The sequence below is a fragment of the Eretmochelys imbricata genome, chromosome 13 (assembly GCF_965152235.1).
Source record: "Eretmochelys imbricata isolate rEreImb1 chromosome 13, rEreImb1.hap1, whole genome shotgun sequence".
Classification (NCBI taxonomy): domain Eukaryota; kingdom Metazoa; phylum Chordata; order Testudines; family Cheloniidae; genus Eretmochelys; species Eretmochelys imbricata.
The window spans coordinates 30,876,413-30,894,300 of NC_135584.1; the positions used below are offsets into that span (position 1 = coordinate 30,876,413).

Consider the following 17,888-nt stretch of genomic DNA (forward strand, 5'->3'; position numbering starts at 1 on the left):
GACACCTCAAATCTGAGCTTCCAAATTGCGAGGTAAGGTAGAGGTCTGAGTGCGAATCTTCTGGGGGGGAGGGAATATCTTCAACAATGCAGATTTACAAGTAAGTAGTTTTTTCTTCTTTAAGATTACCAACTGCACAGGATTTTCACTCTTTCAAGAGTGGCTTGGGGGATGACTCAAACAAAAATAATTAGAACGCTCCAAGAAGCAGTGTCAAAAAGAGGCTGGTACCCAATAAAGAAGAAGTCTCTCCCCTCTTCCCCCACCCCTCATACCTCAATAGGATAATGAAAAACATACATAAACAGCATCCAAGGATGCACCCTTCTAAAACAGAAACTTTCTAAAGCTGGCCGACTCAAATAGGAGAAGTCTCAGTATGTGAATACACAGATGGAGAAATACAAATCCATATAAAGAAAAGGAGTACTTGTGGCACCTAAGAGACTAACAAATTTATTTGAGCATAAGCTTTCGTGAGCTACAGCTCACTTCATCGGATGCATTCAGTGAAACAAATCCATATGTATTCTTCTGTTATACAATTCCCCAGACAAGACAAGCATAGAGAGTCTAGGCAATTACTTAAATAACTAAGCGTTACCAAACTAAGATTTGATGTCCTAGTCAATTTTAATTACAATGTAGGCAATGCAGCTAAGAAAATAACCCAACGCCACCTAGATATCACAACCACCATGGACTTCTTCAAATTACAGCAATTCCCATAACAAAGCCAGCCATGCACGAGACCCCTTCACCCATGCCTTTGGGCACGTCTCTGAAGTATAGACAGCTTCACTCTCCTGGACAGACAGCCCCCTCCTCACGACAGCCAACCAGAGCAATCCACCATCACTATTTTTGTGAACCAACAAAATTAGTTCAACCCTAAAAGCTCTTGGCCCCTCCTCCCCCCCCAAAAAACCTTCCAGAAGACCCTGTAATAGAGACATCCAAAACGAAGACAGACACCGAGCTACCACCATATCTGGGTGGTCCCTTGTGTTTTGCAATAATAGAATTTACCATAAAAATCCACCCCTTGCCAGAAAATTGTACTCCAGCATCTAAATTTTAATTTCTAATCAAGTTATACTTCTAGCCCTCACATCTATGAAATAGGAGAGCAGTTTAACTGAAGAAATTATATTTTCCTGAGTCTGCAGATAGCCTGAAACAATAGCATAGAGAGATGTGAACTTTCCCAATTCAGCTCTATAGGGCATTAAGTCTGACATCTACGCCTGATAATCGTAAACATTACTATTTCACTGCTGATCATTTTAGGACAACCCCAAAGCTAATTATGTGTATATCACTCCCAATAACTTCCTGCATGTTCTCAAGTACTAACTGTGCCTATGCAGCTGCTACAACACCAGTCCCCCATCCCAATAACTACTACCATGGAAAACATGTTATCAATATAAAAATCTGCTGCAAATCAAAGACTGAAAATATGGTAACATAAAAGACAATATTAAAATAAAAATACATGCTACTGTACTGATTGCATTATTCAATTTCATATTACATTTGTAAAAGCAGAAAGGTAACTCAGGAGCTATAATTTTTAAAGTACATTATGTCTATATATATTCCAGTTTATGGGAGACGCAGCCTTGGCACTGCTGAGCTTTAGAAACGTTTTAGAAAGAAACCCTTACTGGGACTGCACAAGTACCCTCTAGTGGTGCCTAATTTTACAGCACAGATTAAAAAATAATGGTAATTTATAATCAACAAGAGGGTAATATGATGAGATGGCAGACAAATACACTTCCGCTGAATACAAGGAGAGACTGAAAAATGTTAACTACAGTAAGAAGTCTAAGTTGAATAATATGAAAGTAGATTGTAGAGAATCTGCTATTCATGGTGAAACCTCTTCTGCTTCTGAGAAAAATATTTAACAAGTAGTTTCCTAGACTGTAATAGGATTTTCCCCATTTCCACAGTACAAGTTAGGTCAGTCAGCATCCTCTCATTCAAGATGTGAGGATGCAGCATGCAAAAGCCTTTCTGGGTCAAGATGTCTGATATCACTGGTAGGAGATATGGCAACTCCCATCAAGTCTGAAGAGATACGCATACAGGTAGTGCTAAGTCAATTAGCATGACTCCCCAAGCTTGTGCACATTAGTGGTGTGAAAGATTTTGGCCAAAGGGTCACTCATCCTCAAAGAATCCAGGCAACCAAAAAGATAAATAAAACCACTAGTTTTTGTCAAGTCTCAATTTATATCCACTCTCAATGCTCTTTAGGCTCAAGGAAAACAAAAGTCCCCAACCCCTTGAGTCAGGAACAACCAAAAGCAACCTCTGATCCTCCCTGCTCTGGAGGTTAAGGTAAGCAAAAGATTTAAAATCCCTTTGCCTCAGGATTAAGAACAGTCTCTAATTGTAAAGACGCGAGAAATTCACAACCTAGGGATATTTAAAAGGCAGGCAGCCAGTTCCCCTCAAAGCTTCCAACAGACAGCATCTGATTTCTTCTTTTTCCTCCTATGTCCCAGACTGGTTTCCTGCAAGGTTAATGAGACTCAGCTACTTTTAAACCCTGCTCACTAATCCTCATGTCCTATGACATAAAATGGCCTATTCCAGCTATTTAAGGACTCCTAATCCACACCCCATGCAAGACCTATCCCAGAGAAACAGCTGATGGCATAACAGGGTGAGGTGTATTTCTTTTCTGCCACTTTGAACTTGGGGAGAAAAGTCTGCAGTGTCTTCCATACTTCCTCAGGCAATTGGGTCTGAAATAAAATGCAAGGGCAAAGAAAGGGCTTCCAGTCAAGTTACCAGTCAAGCTTGATTGTTGAGGACAGAAACTGATTCAAACCCAACTGTTTTAGCCAGCTGCTTTATACATCTGAGGCAACAGAGGGATACTGGATCCTCCGGAGCACAGTAACTGTCTTTCTGTTCCTCTGCTGCAGATATGTATCCTGCCTCTGAAGAATTCTCCCCAGCAAATACTTATCCCCACTCAACCTCTTGCATTGATGAGGGTAATGCAAGATTTGTCACTGCTTTGCAAGTAATGTCAGCTGAACCAAGATATTTCATACAAGGTTATTTCAGAGTGTTAGACCAGCTTGCCTTGCACAGATGAATCCTACTTCTAGGGCACATATATTGATGCTGGACTAAACGGTGGTCCCATACCACCAAGGGCTCTGACAGATTTAGGTGCTGAATATGGTGCCATTATGACACTATATGACTAACCTGAAACACTTGAGTATTTCCACCAACATGCACTGCTGCCATCAAGTTTCTCCAAATGCTGCTCCCTACTTGGATTGGGCTATCTGGAGCCTTTGAGTTGGGAAGCTTGGAGTCAAAGGTGATGCACCAAAGGAGAGCTAGCTCTCTCTCAGAGCTTCCTGAACTGCATTTTTCATTAGATGAGTTGGAGCTCAGCCACTGACTTGGCACACGAATGCACCAAGGGTATCAAATCATCACTACTTTGGAGACCTCTGCTTCAAAATGGATGGTTCAGATTGCTTTGATACACCTAGTAAAGCAGATCTGCTAGGTCTGTGTCAACAGAAACGGCAACAGGCCAGAATTATGGGCATCTGATGGCAGCCGCCAGGACTGATTCCAGATGATCCTTTCAAAGCATATACAACCCATATATCTAGTCACATTGACGCCAAGTTCCTCTCCCAGATGCAGAGCACACCAGCCATGCCTACCATTGAGATATTCCAGCCACTAACACTTTCTCAAATTGTTCAGCTTCTTTACATCCTCCTTTTTGCACGCAACAGAATTACAAAGTAGCAGTCAGAGATAATGACCAATCAACAAAGCACTAAAAAATATAATATGAGATAAAAGACTATATTGGGTGCATTTATGAGCCAAAAGGTAGTACAGACTTGACTTGAAGTCTTGCAACCAAGCCAAACTAACTAAAGGGGTTTGGGGATTCAAAAGTGAGCCAGGGAGCTTCAAAAACATTCCTAAAACTGACCATTTCCCAAAAAGGGAGCCAAGAGCCCATTAACAACTGGTACTCCAGGCACAAAGTATCAGCAACCCAAACCACTCCACAGAACTGATTCAATTATTTTCACCACTGGCCAAAATTCAGAGAAATGATCAAAAGATACCAGGCAACTTGCCAAAAGAGCAGTGGTGAACAGAGCTGGAGCAACAACAGTTAAAATCAAAACATTGGCTGCCAGGTGCTTTTTTGCTGATTGAAGTTAGTATGGAACTGGCTCCAATGGTCTGTAGTTGGTGCACATTCAGTAAGTAGAGCTCTCCTAACAACATACATATGCCTCAGAGAATCAAAGCACTTAAGAGCTAGGGGAGCTCCCTGAAGCCCCAAGTGTGGAATCTTGTGCGGATATTTATAGAGAAAGGGAAAGTTCCACATTTGCTGCTGCTATTGTGGGGCTGGAAACAGGTATTTTTACAAACTAGGTTGAAAGGAGAGTAGTATATCCAGATTGAATGGATGGATCTTCAAAAAAGTGAAAACTTAGAATGTGCAGATTATTACATAATGCATCAAGAATTTCAGGACCCACCTGCACCCAAAAGAGCAGGTTTAATTTTTTAAAATAGACCACCATCAGATTTTTTCCTGCCCCAATGTTAAAAAATATTTTTAGAGGATTTTACTAAGGCATTTAATAATATCCCTCATGTAAACTGAGTCAAGCACTAACTCACTGTACTTGTTCATCCTTTTGACTGGGCCAAGTATGGTGAATGTATATTGTGATGAGGCAGGGCTTTTAAAATGAGCAGATAAATAGCTTCTGAGCATGCTCAGAAGCTTGAGGAAGGTTTCAAACCAGTTTCAACATTTTAATTTTAATATATTAACCTAGCAAAGACACTATCTTCAAAGAGAACTATGTCCATGACAAGTTAAAAACTTCAACCATTTTTGCTGTAGCTCTGTTTTTGTTTTTTTTTTTAAAGTGTTTTTGTAAAGAAGTAGGAACAATGTTTCCCCCCTCCCATTCACCCTTAATTCAAAAGTAACTGGAGATTTTACTCAAACTTTCAAAAAGGCAACATTAATGGTGATGGTCCTAATGAACTTACATGGAACATGAATTTCTGAGGTGAGCTACCAAAATATAATTTGTTCACCTGCTACCATAGAACAGTTGCTTGCCCCTGCTAAACTAATCTTTTTTTCTTTTTCTTTTTTGAGATGTCAGGGCAGAGCAATGATACATTTTGTAAGGGATCCACTCTCACATATTCCTACGTAGATTCTTCCACCGCTGGGCTTCAGATGACATCCTTTCCTGTATTTACATTTACTTCACTGCACATCCACAGTCTACAATCATATACCTGAATCATAAAGTCATTTTCTTCTTCCACTTCACAAATGCACCGAACAATCCCAAAGTCACTGTCTTCTTCATCGAATTCCTCATCGGGGTTAGTGGTTACGTCAATGTCCTGACTGCAGTCATCATCACTCCAAAGCAAACTATCTGTAGATGACTCACTCAAGGTATCTTCCTCTGTGTCAAAAAGTTAAATTGAATAAATCTGTCAGAGTGATTACAGGAAAAAGCCAAATGGGGTGGCCATTCTAAATTACTGTATATCTGGGGATACGCACTGCAGGCAATATAAAATATGTCAAAGCATCTGTGTTTAAAGTAACAGTACAGTATGCAGGGGTGAGGGATAGCTCAGTGGTTTGAGTATTAGCCTGCTAAACCAAGGGTTGTGAGTTCAATCCTCGAGGGGGCCATTTAGGGACCTGGGGCAAAAATTGGGGGATTGCCCCTGCTTTGAGCAGGGGGTTAGACTAGATGACCTCCTGAGGTCCCCTCCAACCCTGATATTCTATGAGTAGTAGGCTTAGAACGTGTTGAATTTGTATATTATTAGTTAGCAAAATCATATCTGCTAATTAATAGCTACTCCAAAATACCTTTTGCCTTATCAAAACCTTCAGAATTCTTTTTAGTTCCCAAAATACATCTGAAAGTGTCTCAAAACAAAAACAAAGTCACAAGATTCCTTTCCCACTAAGTGAGACCTGTTCCTACTTCTGTAGAAAAAGCAGAAGTGAGAACCACAATCTGGAAGAAAAGTATATTTGTTTCTGGAATGAGGAGTTCACATCTCTGAGATGGCCAATTCCATCCAGACAACTAACAAAAGTTTGTGTCTTCAAGGTCTGAATTTATTGAAACTGGGACGGATTTTGTGATGCTATTCCCAGCTAGATGTAGGAGTATCTAGAGGAACAAAAATTTATCTTCTTTGAGGCCAAAGATTTTTTTTCCCTGTCACATGTTGTTTTAAAATCCACTGAAGTTCCTGTGGCAACACCTAAAAATTTAATAAGCTCTTTATCAATAACTCAATATTTACAGAGTTGTAACTGCTTTGATAATAGGAGATCAGTTACACATTTCAAAGCCACACCCTGTAGAAGGAGACAGTGCTGTAGAACATTGCACCACTGGGAGCCACTACCTGCCCAAAAGACATCTCCCAAGAATGGTCACTGTACTGCACAGTGACGGGGTACAGCATGCATCCCTACCACGCAGTTGCGCTGCTGTATCGCTTTAGTGAAGATACTCCTACACTGATAGGAAAGCTTCTCCTGTCAACATAGTTAAGGTATGGTATAACTACGTTGCTCAGAGGGATAGATTTTTCACATCCCTGAGTTACATAGTTATACAGATATAGGTCTGTAGTGCAGACCTAGTCCCAGTCCCCACACAGGGAATCAAGGAGTGGAAGGAAAGCTTTGAACTCGCTCTTTCTTGTGCATCGATACAAGTTTGTCAGAAGGTGGAGATGGATGGCAGGAGGGGGAATCACTTGATCGTTATCTGTTAGGTTCACTCCCTCTGGGGCACCTGGCATTGGCCACTGTCGGTAGACAGGATACTGGGCTGGATGGACCTTTGCTCTGACCCAGTATGGCCATTCTTATGTTAAGTTGGGAACAAACCGAGCTCTTCATACATATTCAATATCAGAAACAATGTTGATTTGTTTTAAGTTTATAATGAATTAAAAAAATGCTAGGGTTAAGGCTGCCCAAGCAAACTTAACTCTGCCCTCTTTTGCATATAGTTTATAATTACATTAAAACATACTATTTAAACAAATACAATGAAACCAATACTGTACAGCCCCAGATATATGACATGTTGTAATTTCTTCATTTATTTTATAGGGCTGTCAATCAATCAGTTAGGTCATGCGAATAACTAAAAAAAAATTAATCAAATCGCAGTTTTAATCGCACTGTTAAACAGAATACAAACTGAAATTTATTAAATATTTTTGGATGTTTTTCTATATTTTAAAATATATTGATTTCAATTACAACACAGAATACAAAGTGTACAGTGTTCACTTTATATGTAAAAAAATTAAACAGTATTTTTCAATTCACCTCATACAAGTACTGTAGTGCAATCTCTTTGTTGAGACAGTGAAACGTACATATGTAGATTTTTTTTGTTACATATCTGCATTCAAACAAAACAATGTGCCTACAAGTCCACTCAGTCCTACTTCTTGTTCATACAATCACTAATACAAACAAGTTTGTTTACATTTACAGGAGATAATGATGCCTTCTTATTTACAATGTCACCTGAAAGTGAGAACAGGCGTTTGCATGGCATTTTTGTAGCAGGCATTGCAGGGTATATGCGTACCAGATATGCCTTTCATATGCCCCTTCATGCTTTGGCCACCATTCCAGAGGACATGCTTCCATTCTGATGATGCTAAATGTGTTAATTAAATTTGTGACTGAACTCCTTGGGGGAGAACTGTATGTCTCCTGCTCTGTTCTACTCGCGTTCTATCACATATTTCATGTTATAGCAGGCTCAGATGATGAGCCAGCACATGTTGTTTGTTTTAAGAACACTTTCATTTCAGATTTGACTAAATGCAAAGAAGGTACCAATGTGATATTTCTAAAGATAGCTGCAGCACTTGACCCAAGGTTTAAGAATCTGAAGTGCCTTCCAAAATCGGAGAGGGAAGACATGTGGAGCATGCTTTCAGAAGTCTTAAAAGAGCAACACTCCGATGCGGAAACTACAGAGCCTGAACCACCAAAAAAGAAAATCAACCTTCCGCTGGTGGCATCTGACTCAGATGATGAAAATGAGCATGCGTCCGTCCGCAAGGCTTTGGATCGTTAATGAGCAGAACCCGTCATCAGCATGGACTCATGTCCTCTGGAATGGTGGTTGAAGCATGAAGGGACACATGAATCTTTAGCGTATCTGGCACATAAATATCTTGCAACATCAGCTACAACAGTGCCATACAAACACCTGTTCTCACTTTCTGGTGACATTGTAAACAAGAAACGGGCAGCATTATCTTCTGCAAATGTAAGCAAACTTGTTTGTCTGAGCGATTGGCTGAACAAGAAGTAGGACTGATTTGACTTGTAGGCTGTGAAGTTTTACATTGTTTTATTTTTTAATGGAGTTTTTTTTGGTACATAATTGTACATTTATACGTTCAACTGTCACGATAAAGAGATTGCACTACAGTACTTGTATAAGAAGAAGGCAGCATTATCTCCTGTAAATGTAAACAAACTTGTTTGTCTTAGTGATTGCCTGAACAAGTAGTAAGACTGAGTGTACTTGTAGGCATATTGTTTTGTTTGAATGCAGATATGTAACAAAAAACAAAACAATCTACATTTGTAAATTGCACTTTCACAACAAAGAGATTGCACTACAGTACTTGTACTGAAAATACTATTTCTTTTGTTTTTTACAGTGCAAATATTTGTAATAAAAATATAAAGTGAGCAGTGTACACTTAGTATTGTGTTGAAATTGAAATCAATATATTTGAAAAGGTAGAAAAATCCAAAAATATTTAAATAAATGGTATTGCATTATTAACAGCACAATTAATCACTTGATTAATTGCAATTAATTTCTTTAATCATTTGACACCCCTACTATTTTACTTACACTAAAATGTTTGTCAGAATGGTCCAACATCTTTAATTGACATTGATTTGTTTCTTCTCTCATTTAAGTATTCGAGTAACTTTTGTGTAGTATACATTTTTCTATTCAACCATCAGCGCAGACTTTTAGATACAACTTGGGACTGAGGCAGTTAACTATAAAAGATAACTGCCAATTTAGGAAGCCTATACATGTCACCAAATTGTCACTATTCCTTCATGTGTTTTTCTAAATAAATTGTAGGTTGTGTAAGTATGACTTTTATGGACTGTCTGGCACATATGAAGAGCATGTATTATCATAAGCTGCTATATTTGTGCATCTACAGTTGCAAAAAAAGTATGATGCATCATATTGTTTGAGAAACAGTAGGTCATCAGGCAACTGAAGACGAACACAAAAGGGCAGAGTCAGAATTGTGCATGCAATCTTTATAATTCACCTCCCCCCCCCCTTTTTTTTTAAAGTAATTAATCACACATCTTTTATGTTTACAACATGAATTTCCTGGACTTTTTTGGGGGGAGGGCGGGGGGGGCTAGGTGGGGTATTTTTTTTTTTTAATGGGAAAAAAAGATGGAAAACTGAAGGAGCTTCACTCTTCAGGACTTCTGAATTGTGCTGGCTGGCAAAAAATTGTAAATAGCTTGTATAAATTCTACGATATGGAACTCTCTGGCAAGGACTCAGACCTACATAATATTGTGCACTTTGTCCCCAGTCTAGCAAAGGACTTCAGCAAGTGCTCAATTTTAAGCACGTGAGCAGTACCCAAGACAGCAACAGAATGCCATGTATCACACCCCCCCCCCCCCCCTTGGGAGTACGGCAGATGAGGGGTTCCCTTCCGCACTCATCAGGAGTTAGGAAGCTAAGCAAGGAACCTAAAACAAGGTTTTTAAAGGAATTTAGGGACATGGCTACCACTGATTTCAAATATTGGGGATGTTTATTTTACTACCTCTCCTCATATTCAAAAATGATTGAAATGTTTTTGCTCAAAATTTCCAAAAACGAAGAGTTGCTTTTGAGCAGAAACCAAATCTGGCCTTCAGCCTGAAACTTCAAAGTTCTGGAAAGATACGAGTTATCGAAATGAGATTTTATGAGTAAACTGTTACACAACCTTAATAAAGTGGCCACTGCTGCTCTGTTATTTCCTGATATATCAGCAAGCTATTACCTTGCTAATTACTTTGAGTTATCCTCCTAACTGATTTTTGTCAGACACACATATGTAGAGTGGTGTATCTGGAGTTATTCTCAACCCACCCCCAGATTCATCACTCTTTATATATTTATCTTTTTTACTTCCAGCTCTTCCTAAGAACTTGTGAAAGCCAAAACTTTGTGGCTGTTTTTGAGGCTAGAGAGAAGAAAATGCTTCAACTCCATTTTTTGTTTGATGGTTAGTATTCTGTACTTTGTCTAGTGCTTGTCTAGGTAGACAGTTATATTTAGAATAAGGAATGAAGGCTATGGCTATACTACAGCTTAAGTCGGCGTACGTTATGTTGCTCAGGGGTGTGAATTAGCCACTCCCAAGCAACCTAACTTATGCAACTAGCGCTGGTGTGGATGGTGCTATGTCAGCAGGAGAGCTTCTCACACTGACACAGCTACCGCTGCTCACTGGGAGTGGATCAATTAAGTCGAAGGGACAGCTCTCTCCCCCATTTGTTTAGAGTGGCTACACAGAGAGATTATAGTGGAGCAGCTGTGCTGTTGTAAGATCTCTAATGTAGCCAGAGTTACACACACCTGAGCAACACAGTTAAGCCAACCTAATCCTTGGTGTAGACAGTTCTAGCCTGACAGAAGAATTCTTCCCTCAACCTAGCTACCACCTCCCCCAGGGAGAGGGATTACTTACACCCACAGGAGAACTCTCCCATCAGTGTAGGTACGCCTCCACTGAAGCGCTGCTGCAGCATGTCAAGCATAGGCAAGCCCTGAATCAAAGTGAAGGCAGTACTTTCATAGAGGAACAACTGGCAGTGAATATTTTAGTTGGTGGAACTGGGCATTTGATTCTAGACCAAGAACACATGGAAAGCTGAGTAAGGCATTAATGCTGCACTCGACACATTAAGACAACATTTTAATTCATCAAAAGAACTCAATTCAGTCAATTCTATTACTAACTAGGCCTCATGACACTTTGTGAAAGACATCAACACACACTAATAGCTCCCTTTAATATCACGGGATTAATCTTCAGATATCAAACACGAGGACACAAACATTTAAATTAAAAAGGAAAACTTTGCAATCACCTGCTGGTACATGTTCTAAGAAACTTAGCAAATGACTATATTATTAATTTAAAATTTTGCTCCCCTTATGAGATATAGCGGACACTATTTTCTAGAAATCTCCAGTCTCAGGCACATGAAATGCATGTGTGTACCAGTTGAGGAATACGCATAGGGACAAGTACTTGAAGAACCACCATGATTTACAAACATCTATGAACACCTTCTACTGATGTACTTATAGCACATACGACTCTGTATACCACATATTTATAAACATCTATCAATCATTTATTAGCTTTATGAACTACGTATAAATAGAAACTTAATAGAATGTATTTACCAAAGGCTACTTCTGCTGTAAACCACATACTGTGTTATGAAAAAAAACAAAAGGTGACCAGGAGAGATTGAGAGACAGTTGAGTATACACTCAATAGTAGCAACATATTTTGCTATGTTGCTGCTAAGTGGCTGCTGCTGCTAAGAGTAGCGTCAACCATTCACAATAGGAAAAGTGTTCCCAGGGGAAATGCTGCTCATAAGCGGCGACTGCTCTTAGAAGGGGTTGCTGCAAACAAGCGTCTACTGTACTTTAAAAGAACCATTATGGAGTGAAACTGAAAAAAAGCCAAGCAGCAGCGTGTAACCTAGGCAAGTAAATTGGGTTTAGCTTCTTCAGGATGGCAGGGATGTGTAAACAAAACACACCTGAACTGTATAAATGAATTTGCACCACTAATGCTGCTTAAATCCATCTGCCATGACACACTACACATTTCCCTTTTACTCACATTTACTACTACTTACACACGAAGCTATCAAGCCACAAATGATATCCATCTTACCATTTACTTTCACTCTGTCTCTATGGTGCCCAGAATCAGAGACATTTAACGGTGTACTTAGGTGGGGATAAGATCTATTTGAAGAATTATATCTTGTGGTGATGAGTGATTTTGGGGGGGAAAGCTCCTGGGAAATGTCAATGTTTTCTTCACTGCCAGGGTATTCTGTAAAATTATAAATATGTTAGTACTGGGGAAAAAAAAACAAAACACACTAACGTTGGGATCTATAAGTTGGGCATTTAGAAATACTAACAGCATTACTGTCCTGTCCTCCTGGAGTGGAACAATGGTGACTTCCAGGGTGGAGGGCAGGCAAAAGGGGGGTGGAGAGGTAGCCTTTGGACTCTGCCTGATGTACAGGAGGGGAGACTACTTAAAGATGTTGTTGCATGGGCTCTGATGCCAACTAAAGATTAAAGGGACACTGGACACTTTACACGTAGTTATTTAAAAAATGAGTGAAAACTAGTTTCAGATACTACAACTACACAGACTTTTTGATCCTTTTCTGGTTTTAATAATTAACATCTTACACACACCCTTTATAACAATCCTTCAGTTCCTCTCTGCCTCCAGAAACCTCTTTTTTAAGCTGGGCTCCAAAGCAGAGGAGAAGAAGGGTCATTGCGGGTCTGTAAAGGCAAACAAGACCTGAGGAAACCCAAAACCCAGCAAATAACTGACAGAAAATAGCCCAAGGCTACAAAAGTTAAATCAATACTACGTTCAGCTATCTAAACCACTTAATTTTTACTTGTGTTATGGTATGCCTAGAGGTCCCAACTGAGATAAGACCACCACTGTGCTAGGCATTGTACAGACACATTAGGTACATGTACACTGTGATAAAAAACCCACGGCAGCAAGTCTGGGTTAGCTAACTCAGGTGTGCAGGGCTCAGGCTGCAGGGCTATAAAATTTCAGGACAGACGTTTGTTTGGGCTCAGGATAAAGCTCAGGCTATGAGATCCCATGAACGGGGAGGGTCTCAGAGTCCAGGCTTCAGCCGCAAATTCACACTGCAATTTTATAACCCCACAACCCGAGCCCCATGAGCTCAAGTCAACTGACCCAAGCCAGCCATGGCTGTGCTGCGGGTCTTTTACTGCAGTGCAGATGTACCCATAGAGACAATCCCTGACCCTGCAAGAGCTTACAGGTCTAAATAGACAAGACCTGCTCTAACCACCAGACCATGCTATATGCTATAGTATATATACACACTATGTATTATATGAAAACGAAAGCAATAGAGAGAAGGAGAAGTTCTGTGGCTGGACAGACAGGAACAGAGTAGTGATGGGTTTATACACTCAATCCACGGAATGTTGGGGAGACTGCGCACACATTCCAACTGACAGCTATTGCTCAAAAAGATGATCTGCGACTGCATGACTAGGCTGTGAGTCCTACAGTAGACTTCTTTGTGGGAATGTTGAAGAAGAAATGAAACAAAACAAAAACAAAAAAACACTGCCCCCCCAAGAATTTGAGATTACTGGGAACAAAGGAAGGTAAAAACACATTAAGGCAAGTGTGATTTTGTTGGTTGACTGTGTTCCTGCAAAAATTTATTCCGAATATTTGTGATAAGATGGTTTTGTGATTAGAGATCACTGTTATCTTTGATTGCTTCCATACAGTTTGTGCTGTTTAAAGAAAGTCTATGCGCTATTTAATTAAGACAGTCATGAATGAAGGAGAGAAAGAAAGCTGCATATGAGAGAATATATCCAGAATAAACATAATATCAGGGGTCAGTTTAGGGTGGTTCAGCAAGCCAGTACTTCTCCCAAGTGGATATGTTTGAGCTTCAGAATCAAAGCTTTTTATTAATAAAAAGTTACTAGCCCTTATGGTTGTGAAGAAAACATTCAAAATGTCAACTGGATATAAACTAATGCAGTGACATCTGCCTGAGACTGAAGACAGCCTGAAAAGACTGGTTACTTACCCTACAGTAACTGGTTCTTGAATATGTTGTAAACAGCATGGATCCCACCATTGCACATGTGCCTCAGGCATGCACAATCAGATTCTTTTGAAAAGCAGTGCTCACTGGGGCGGTGCATGCACCCTGTTCCTCCTCATGCTCCTGTGTGATGGACGAACAGGCGAAAAATATGCCACTCCCCCTTAGTTCCCTCACAACATGAAGCCCTACTAACAGAGTATTCTGAAAGGGAAGGTCCCGGGATCCACACTGACATCATCATCATCTTGAAGAACCAAAGTTACTGCTGAGTAAATAATCTTTCTTCTTCGAGTATGTGTCACTGTGGATTCCATTATATGTGACTGGCAAGGCATATCCTTTCTGGATGGTGGGATAGTGAGTATAAGCTGCACCAGTCCCACAAGGACTGCAGTACTGCTCTCCTGAATTTAGCATCTGCCCTGGCAGCTACATCCAATGGATAATGCTTGACAAAAGTTTGTGGGTTCCTCCATATCACTGCCTTCTATATTTCAGAAATTGGCTCATTTCTGAAAGAGTGAACACAGATGTTTAGTGGGAGAGGTACATCAGCTAATTGGTATCACAGTGAGACACACTTCTCCATTTAGATATTCTTTGTGATGAGCTGGACTGGCCTTTGGAAATGTCCAATGTATGCCCCTTCATCTCTCCTGATGAAGTGGGGTTTTTTGGAAAACAGACAGGTGGACCAATTCAAGTGGAATTCCAGACCAACCACCCTGAGATGAACGTGGGGTGATAAGTTTCAGCACTACCATGTCCCTCTGAAATATCATGTAAGGAGGGTCAGCCATAAATTCTTAATTCAGAGTACATGCCATTTTATAATAAATTCCAGTTTGAGAGGGTCAGGACAAATTTGGCTTTGCCCCACCCAATGACTAGATAATGGCCATCAGCTATTTCTTTTTTTCATTTTGACACCTTCACAGTCAAAGCTGCATCTTTGAGTCTTCACAACATTACACCCCACATGATTTTTGCGGTCTTGCCAAGTGCTGCTAAAAATGGTGATAACATCAATATAAGCACATGCAAAATCTTGTAGCCTATGTAACACCTGGTTAACAAGCGTCTCTGAACTGCGTCTTCTGAAGTGATTAGTCCAAACAGTAACACTTTGAATTCATAAAAACCCAAATCAATTATGAAGGCAGGTTTTTCCTGTGCCTCATTGTCTATAGGATTTGCCAGTATCCTCTGGTAAGATGTAAAGTGCTCAGGAATTTAGCAACTGCCAGCACGTCATCAGTCCTGAACATAAAATAAGGATCAAGTACTGAGACACCATTTTCTATAGCCAACACAATCTTATAGAACCCTCCTTTTTGGAGGACCATAACAAGAATATGTTACTCACCTTACAATAACTTGAGTTCTTCAGGATGGATAGGGATGGTGTCCCTAGCCTGTTTGCCAGAAATTGGGAATGGGCGACAGGGGATGGATCACTTGATGATGATCTATTCTGTTCATTCCCTCTGGGGCACCTGGCATTGGCTACTGTCAGAAAACAGGATACTGGGCTAGATGGACCTTTGGTCTGACCAGCATGGCCTTTTTGTGTTCAAGATGTCTTGTCCATATGGGTGCTCCACCACAGGATGTGCACATGCTCAGGAGCTCTCAATTGGAAACTGAAAAATACTGTCCACAGGCCCACACCTGTGCAGAGTAGCACGTCATGCTTCAAACGAAGGCATAGAAGAGGTGTCACGTCTGGAAGTAGGTAAGATGGCACAATGCTTGGCAAAGGCATGTATAGAAGATCCATGAAGCAGTCCTGTAGATTTCTGCTATGGGAATATCCTTCAGTAGCGCTACAGACGTGGACTGAGCTCGAGTGGAATGTGCCGTTTTTCTGTGAGGAGGCTGCATCCCAACGTTTTTCTAGCTGGTCCACATGCAACCCAAAATCCATTTAAGCAGCCTTTGTACGGAAATCGATTAGCACTTCAGCTTTTCTGCAAATGATATAAAAAGCCTGGGAAAGGCCCGAAGGTTTTAGTCCTGTCTATGTAGACAAGGACCTTTCTGACATCCAGTAAATTAAGGTTTGATTCCTCTTGGCATGCACGAGGTTTTACGTAGAAGACTAGAAGGTGTATCTCCTAGTTAATGTTATATTTCAGTGAAACCTTTGGATAGCATGACTTTGTCCTTATAAAAGGTGGTGTATGGTGGGTCAGCCATGAGAGCTCCCAGATCCCCCATTCATCTTGCTGAGGTGATGGCAATTAGGAACAAAGTCTTGAGGAAGAGCAAGTAGCCACTGGTTGGAAGGGGGGTTTCTTTAGGGCATTTAGAGCCAGATTGAGGTCCTATTGGGGAGCTGGATGTCAAACTGGAGGAACCAAGTGGGGTAATTCCTTGAGGAATCTGACTGATAGGGTGGGCAAAGACTGAGAAGCCCCAAGATAGGTGAGTGGAGACTTTGATGACAGCCAGAAGTACTCTGATAAAGCTTATTGAGACAATCCATGTTTTTAGTTCTAATAAGTAGTTCAAGTTCAACGTCCAATGCTTGAAAAGATGGGAGGGAGCACCAGGATAGGATGCATTTCTACTTTTAGAGGTCAGTCTTTTGAGTGCTGGACTTTCTACTAGATAAGAGAACTGACTGAACTTTATCTGAAAAGGTTAGCTCCATGCTTGAGGGCCATTGAGGAGCCATGCTCTCAGATTCAGAAAGAAGGGGTTTGCATGGATGACAGCCCCCGAGTGGTGTCAAGAAGTGCTTCATGACAGGAAGCCTGAGAAATATTACCTTCAAGAGGTGGATAAGATTTGAATACCACACCTGTCTTGGCGAAGCAGGTGCTAGGTGGATAGCTCTTGTTCATTCCTGGCGCAGCATAAGAAGGATTAGCAGTATAGGTGGATAAGCGTAAAGGGTATGGGACCATAGCATTACCAGGGCAACCTTGACAAAGTTGTGTCTGTGACCCTCTTTGGAGCAGAACAGATATTTCATGTTGGTTAGGGTGATGTACTGGAGTTACTCCTGGTTGACCCAGGGTCTGGAAGATGCTGCAGAAGACAGTCTTTGAGGTCCCAGTCATGATCTTGTCAGAAGTGTCTGCTCAGGGAGTGTGCAATTGTGTTCTGGAGGCCTGGTAGATCGTCTGCTGATATGTCTATCCTTACCGACTGCACATAAGGACTGGGGATCTTGCTCCGCCCTGTCGGTTGACATAATACATCGCTGTCCTGTTGTCCAACATTACTCTGAGAGATGCCCTAGGATATGAAGGAAGTGTTGGCAAGCATATTGTACTGCTCTTTGTTCCAGGATATTGATATGGAGCATTGATGCCTGTGCGGACCATTTGCCCTGTGCTGTCTCCTCCCGTAGGTGGGCTCCTCATCATAACAGAGGCACATCTGTTGTAAGTGTATTTGAAGGTTCTGGATGCAAAAATGGGGTTCCAGCTCAGGCACACTTTCCTATCATGTAAGAGAGTCAACTCCTTCCGAGACACTAAGATTCATCTACAGAAGCTGTGTATTTGGGGTATACGCTGCTCTTAGCCATGGCTGAAGGCATCTGAGGTGCATCCTTGTGTGCGGGAGTCACATAAGTGGAGGCTGACATGTGGCCCAAGATCTGAAGGTAAGTTGTTACAGTAGTTTGCGGACTGAACTGTAATGTTGATATTAGGTTGGACAGGGTGGATAATCTCTCCTAGAGTGGGTACGTTCTTGCACTTGAGTCTAGTGTAGTTCCTGTGAGGTCTATTCATAAATGATCTGGAGGAATGTGTGGATTGCACTCTCAGCAAATTTGTGGATGATACTAAACTGGGAGGAG

The 17,888-nt window shown here is 40.9% G+C and overlaps 1 protein-coding gene across 5 annotated transcripts in view; it reads right to left on the minus strand.

The window, feature by feature from the left end:
• PHF20 (PHD finger protein 20) overlaps nucleotides 1-17,888 on the minus strand; it is a 184,822-nt gene that overhangs the window by 30,957 nt on the left and 135,977 nt on the right. For 3 of the 5 annotated variants that reach the window (XM_077831638.1, XM_077831637.1, XM_077831635.1), the window contains 2 exons: nucleotides 12,094-12,258; nucleotides 5,344-5,519 (listed from right to left, as the gene is read on the minus strand). In XM_077831638.1, coding sequence (XP_077687764.1) covers nucleotides 5,344-5,519; nucleotides 12,094-12,258 — 341 coding nt within the window. The remainder of the gene's footprint in view (nucleotides 1-5,343; nucleotides 5,520-12,093; nucleotides 12,259-17,888) is intronic. The other 2 variants (XM_077831639.1, XM_077831636.1) reach the window with 1 other exon arrangement.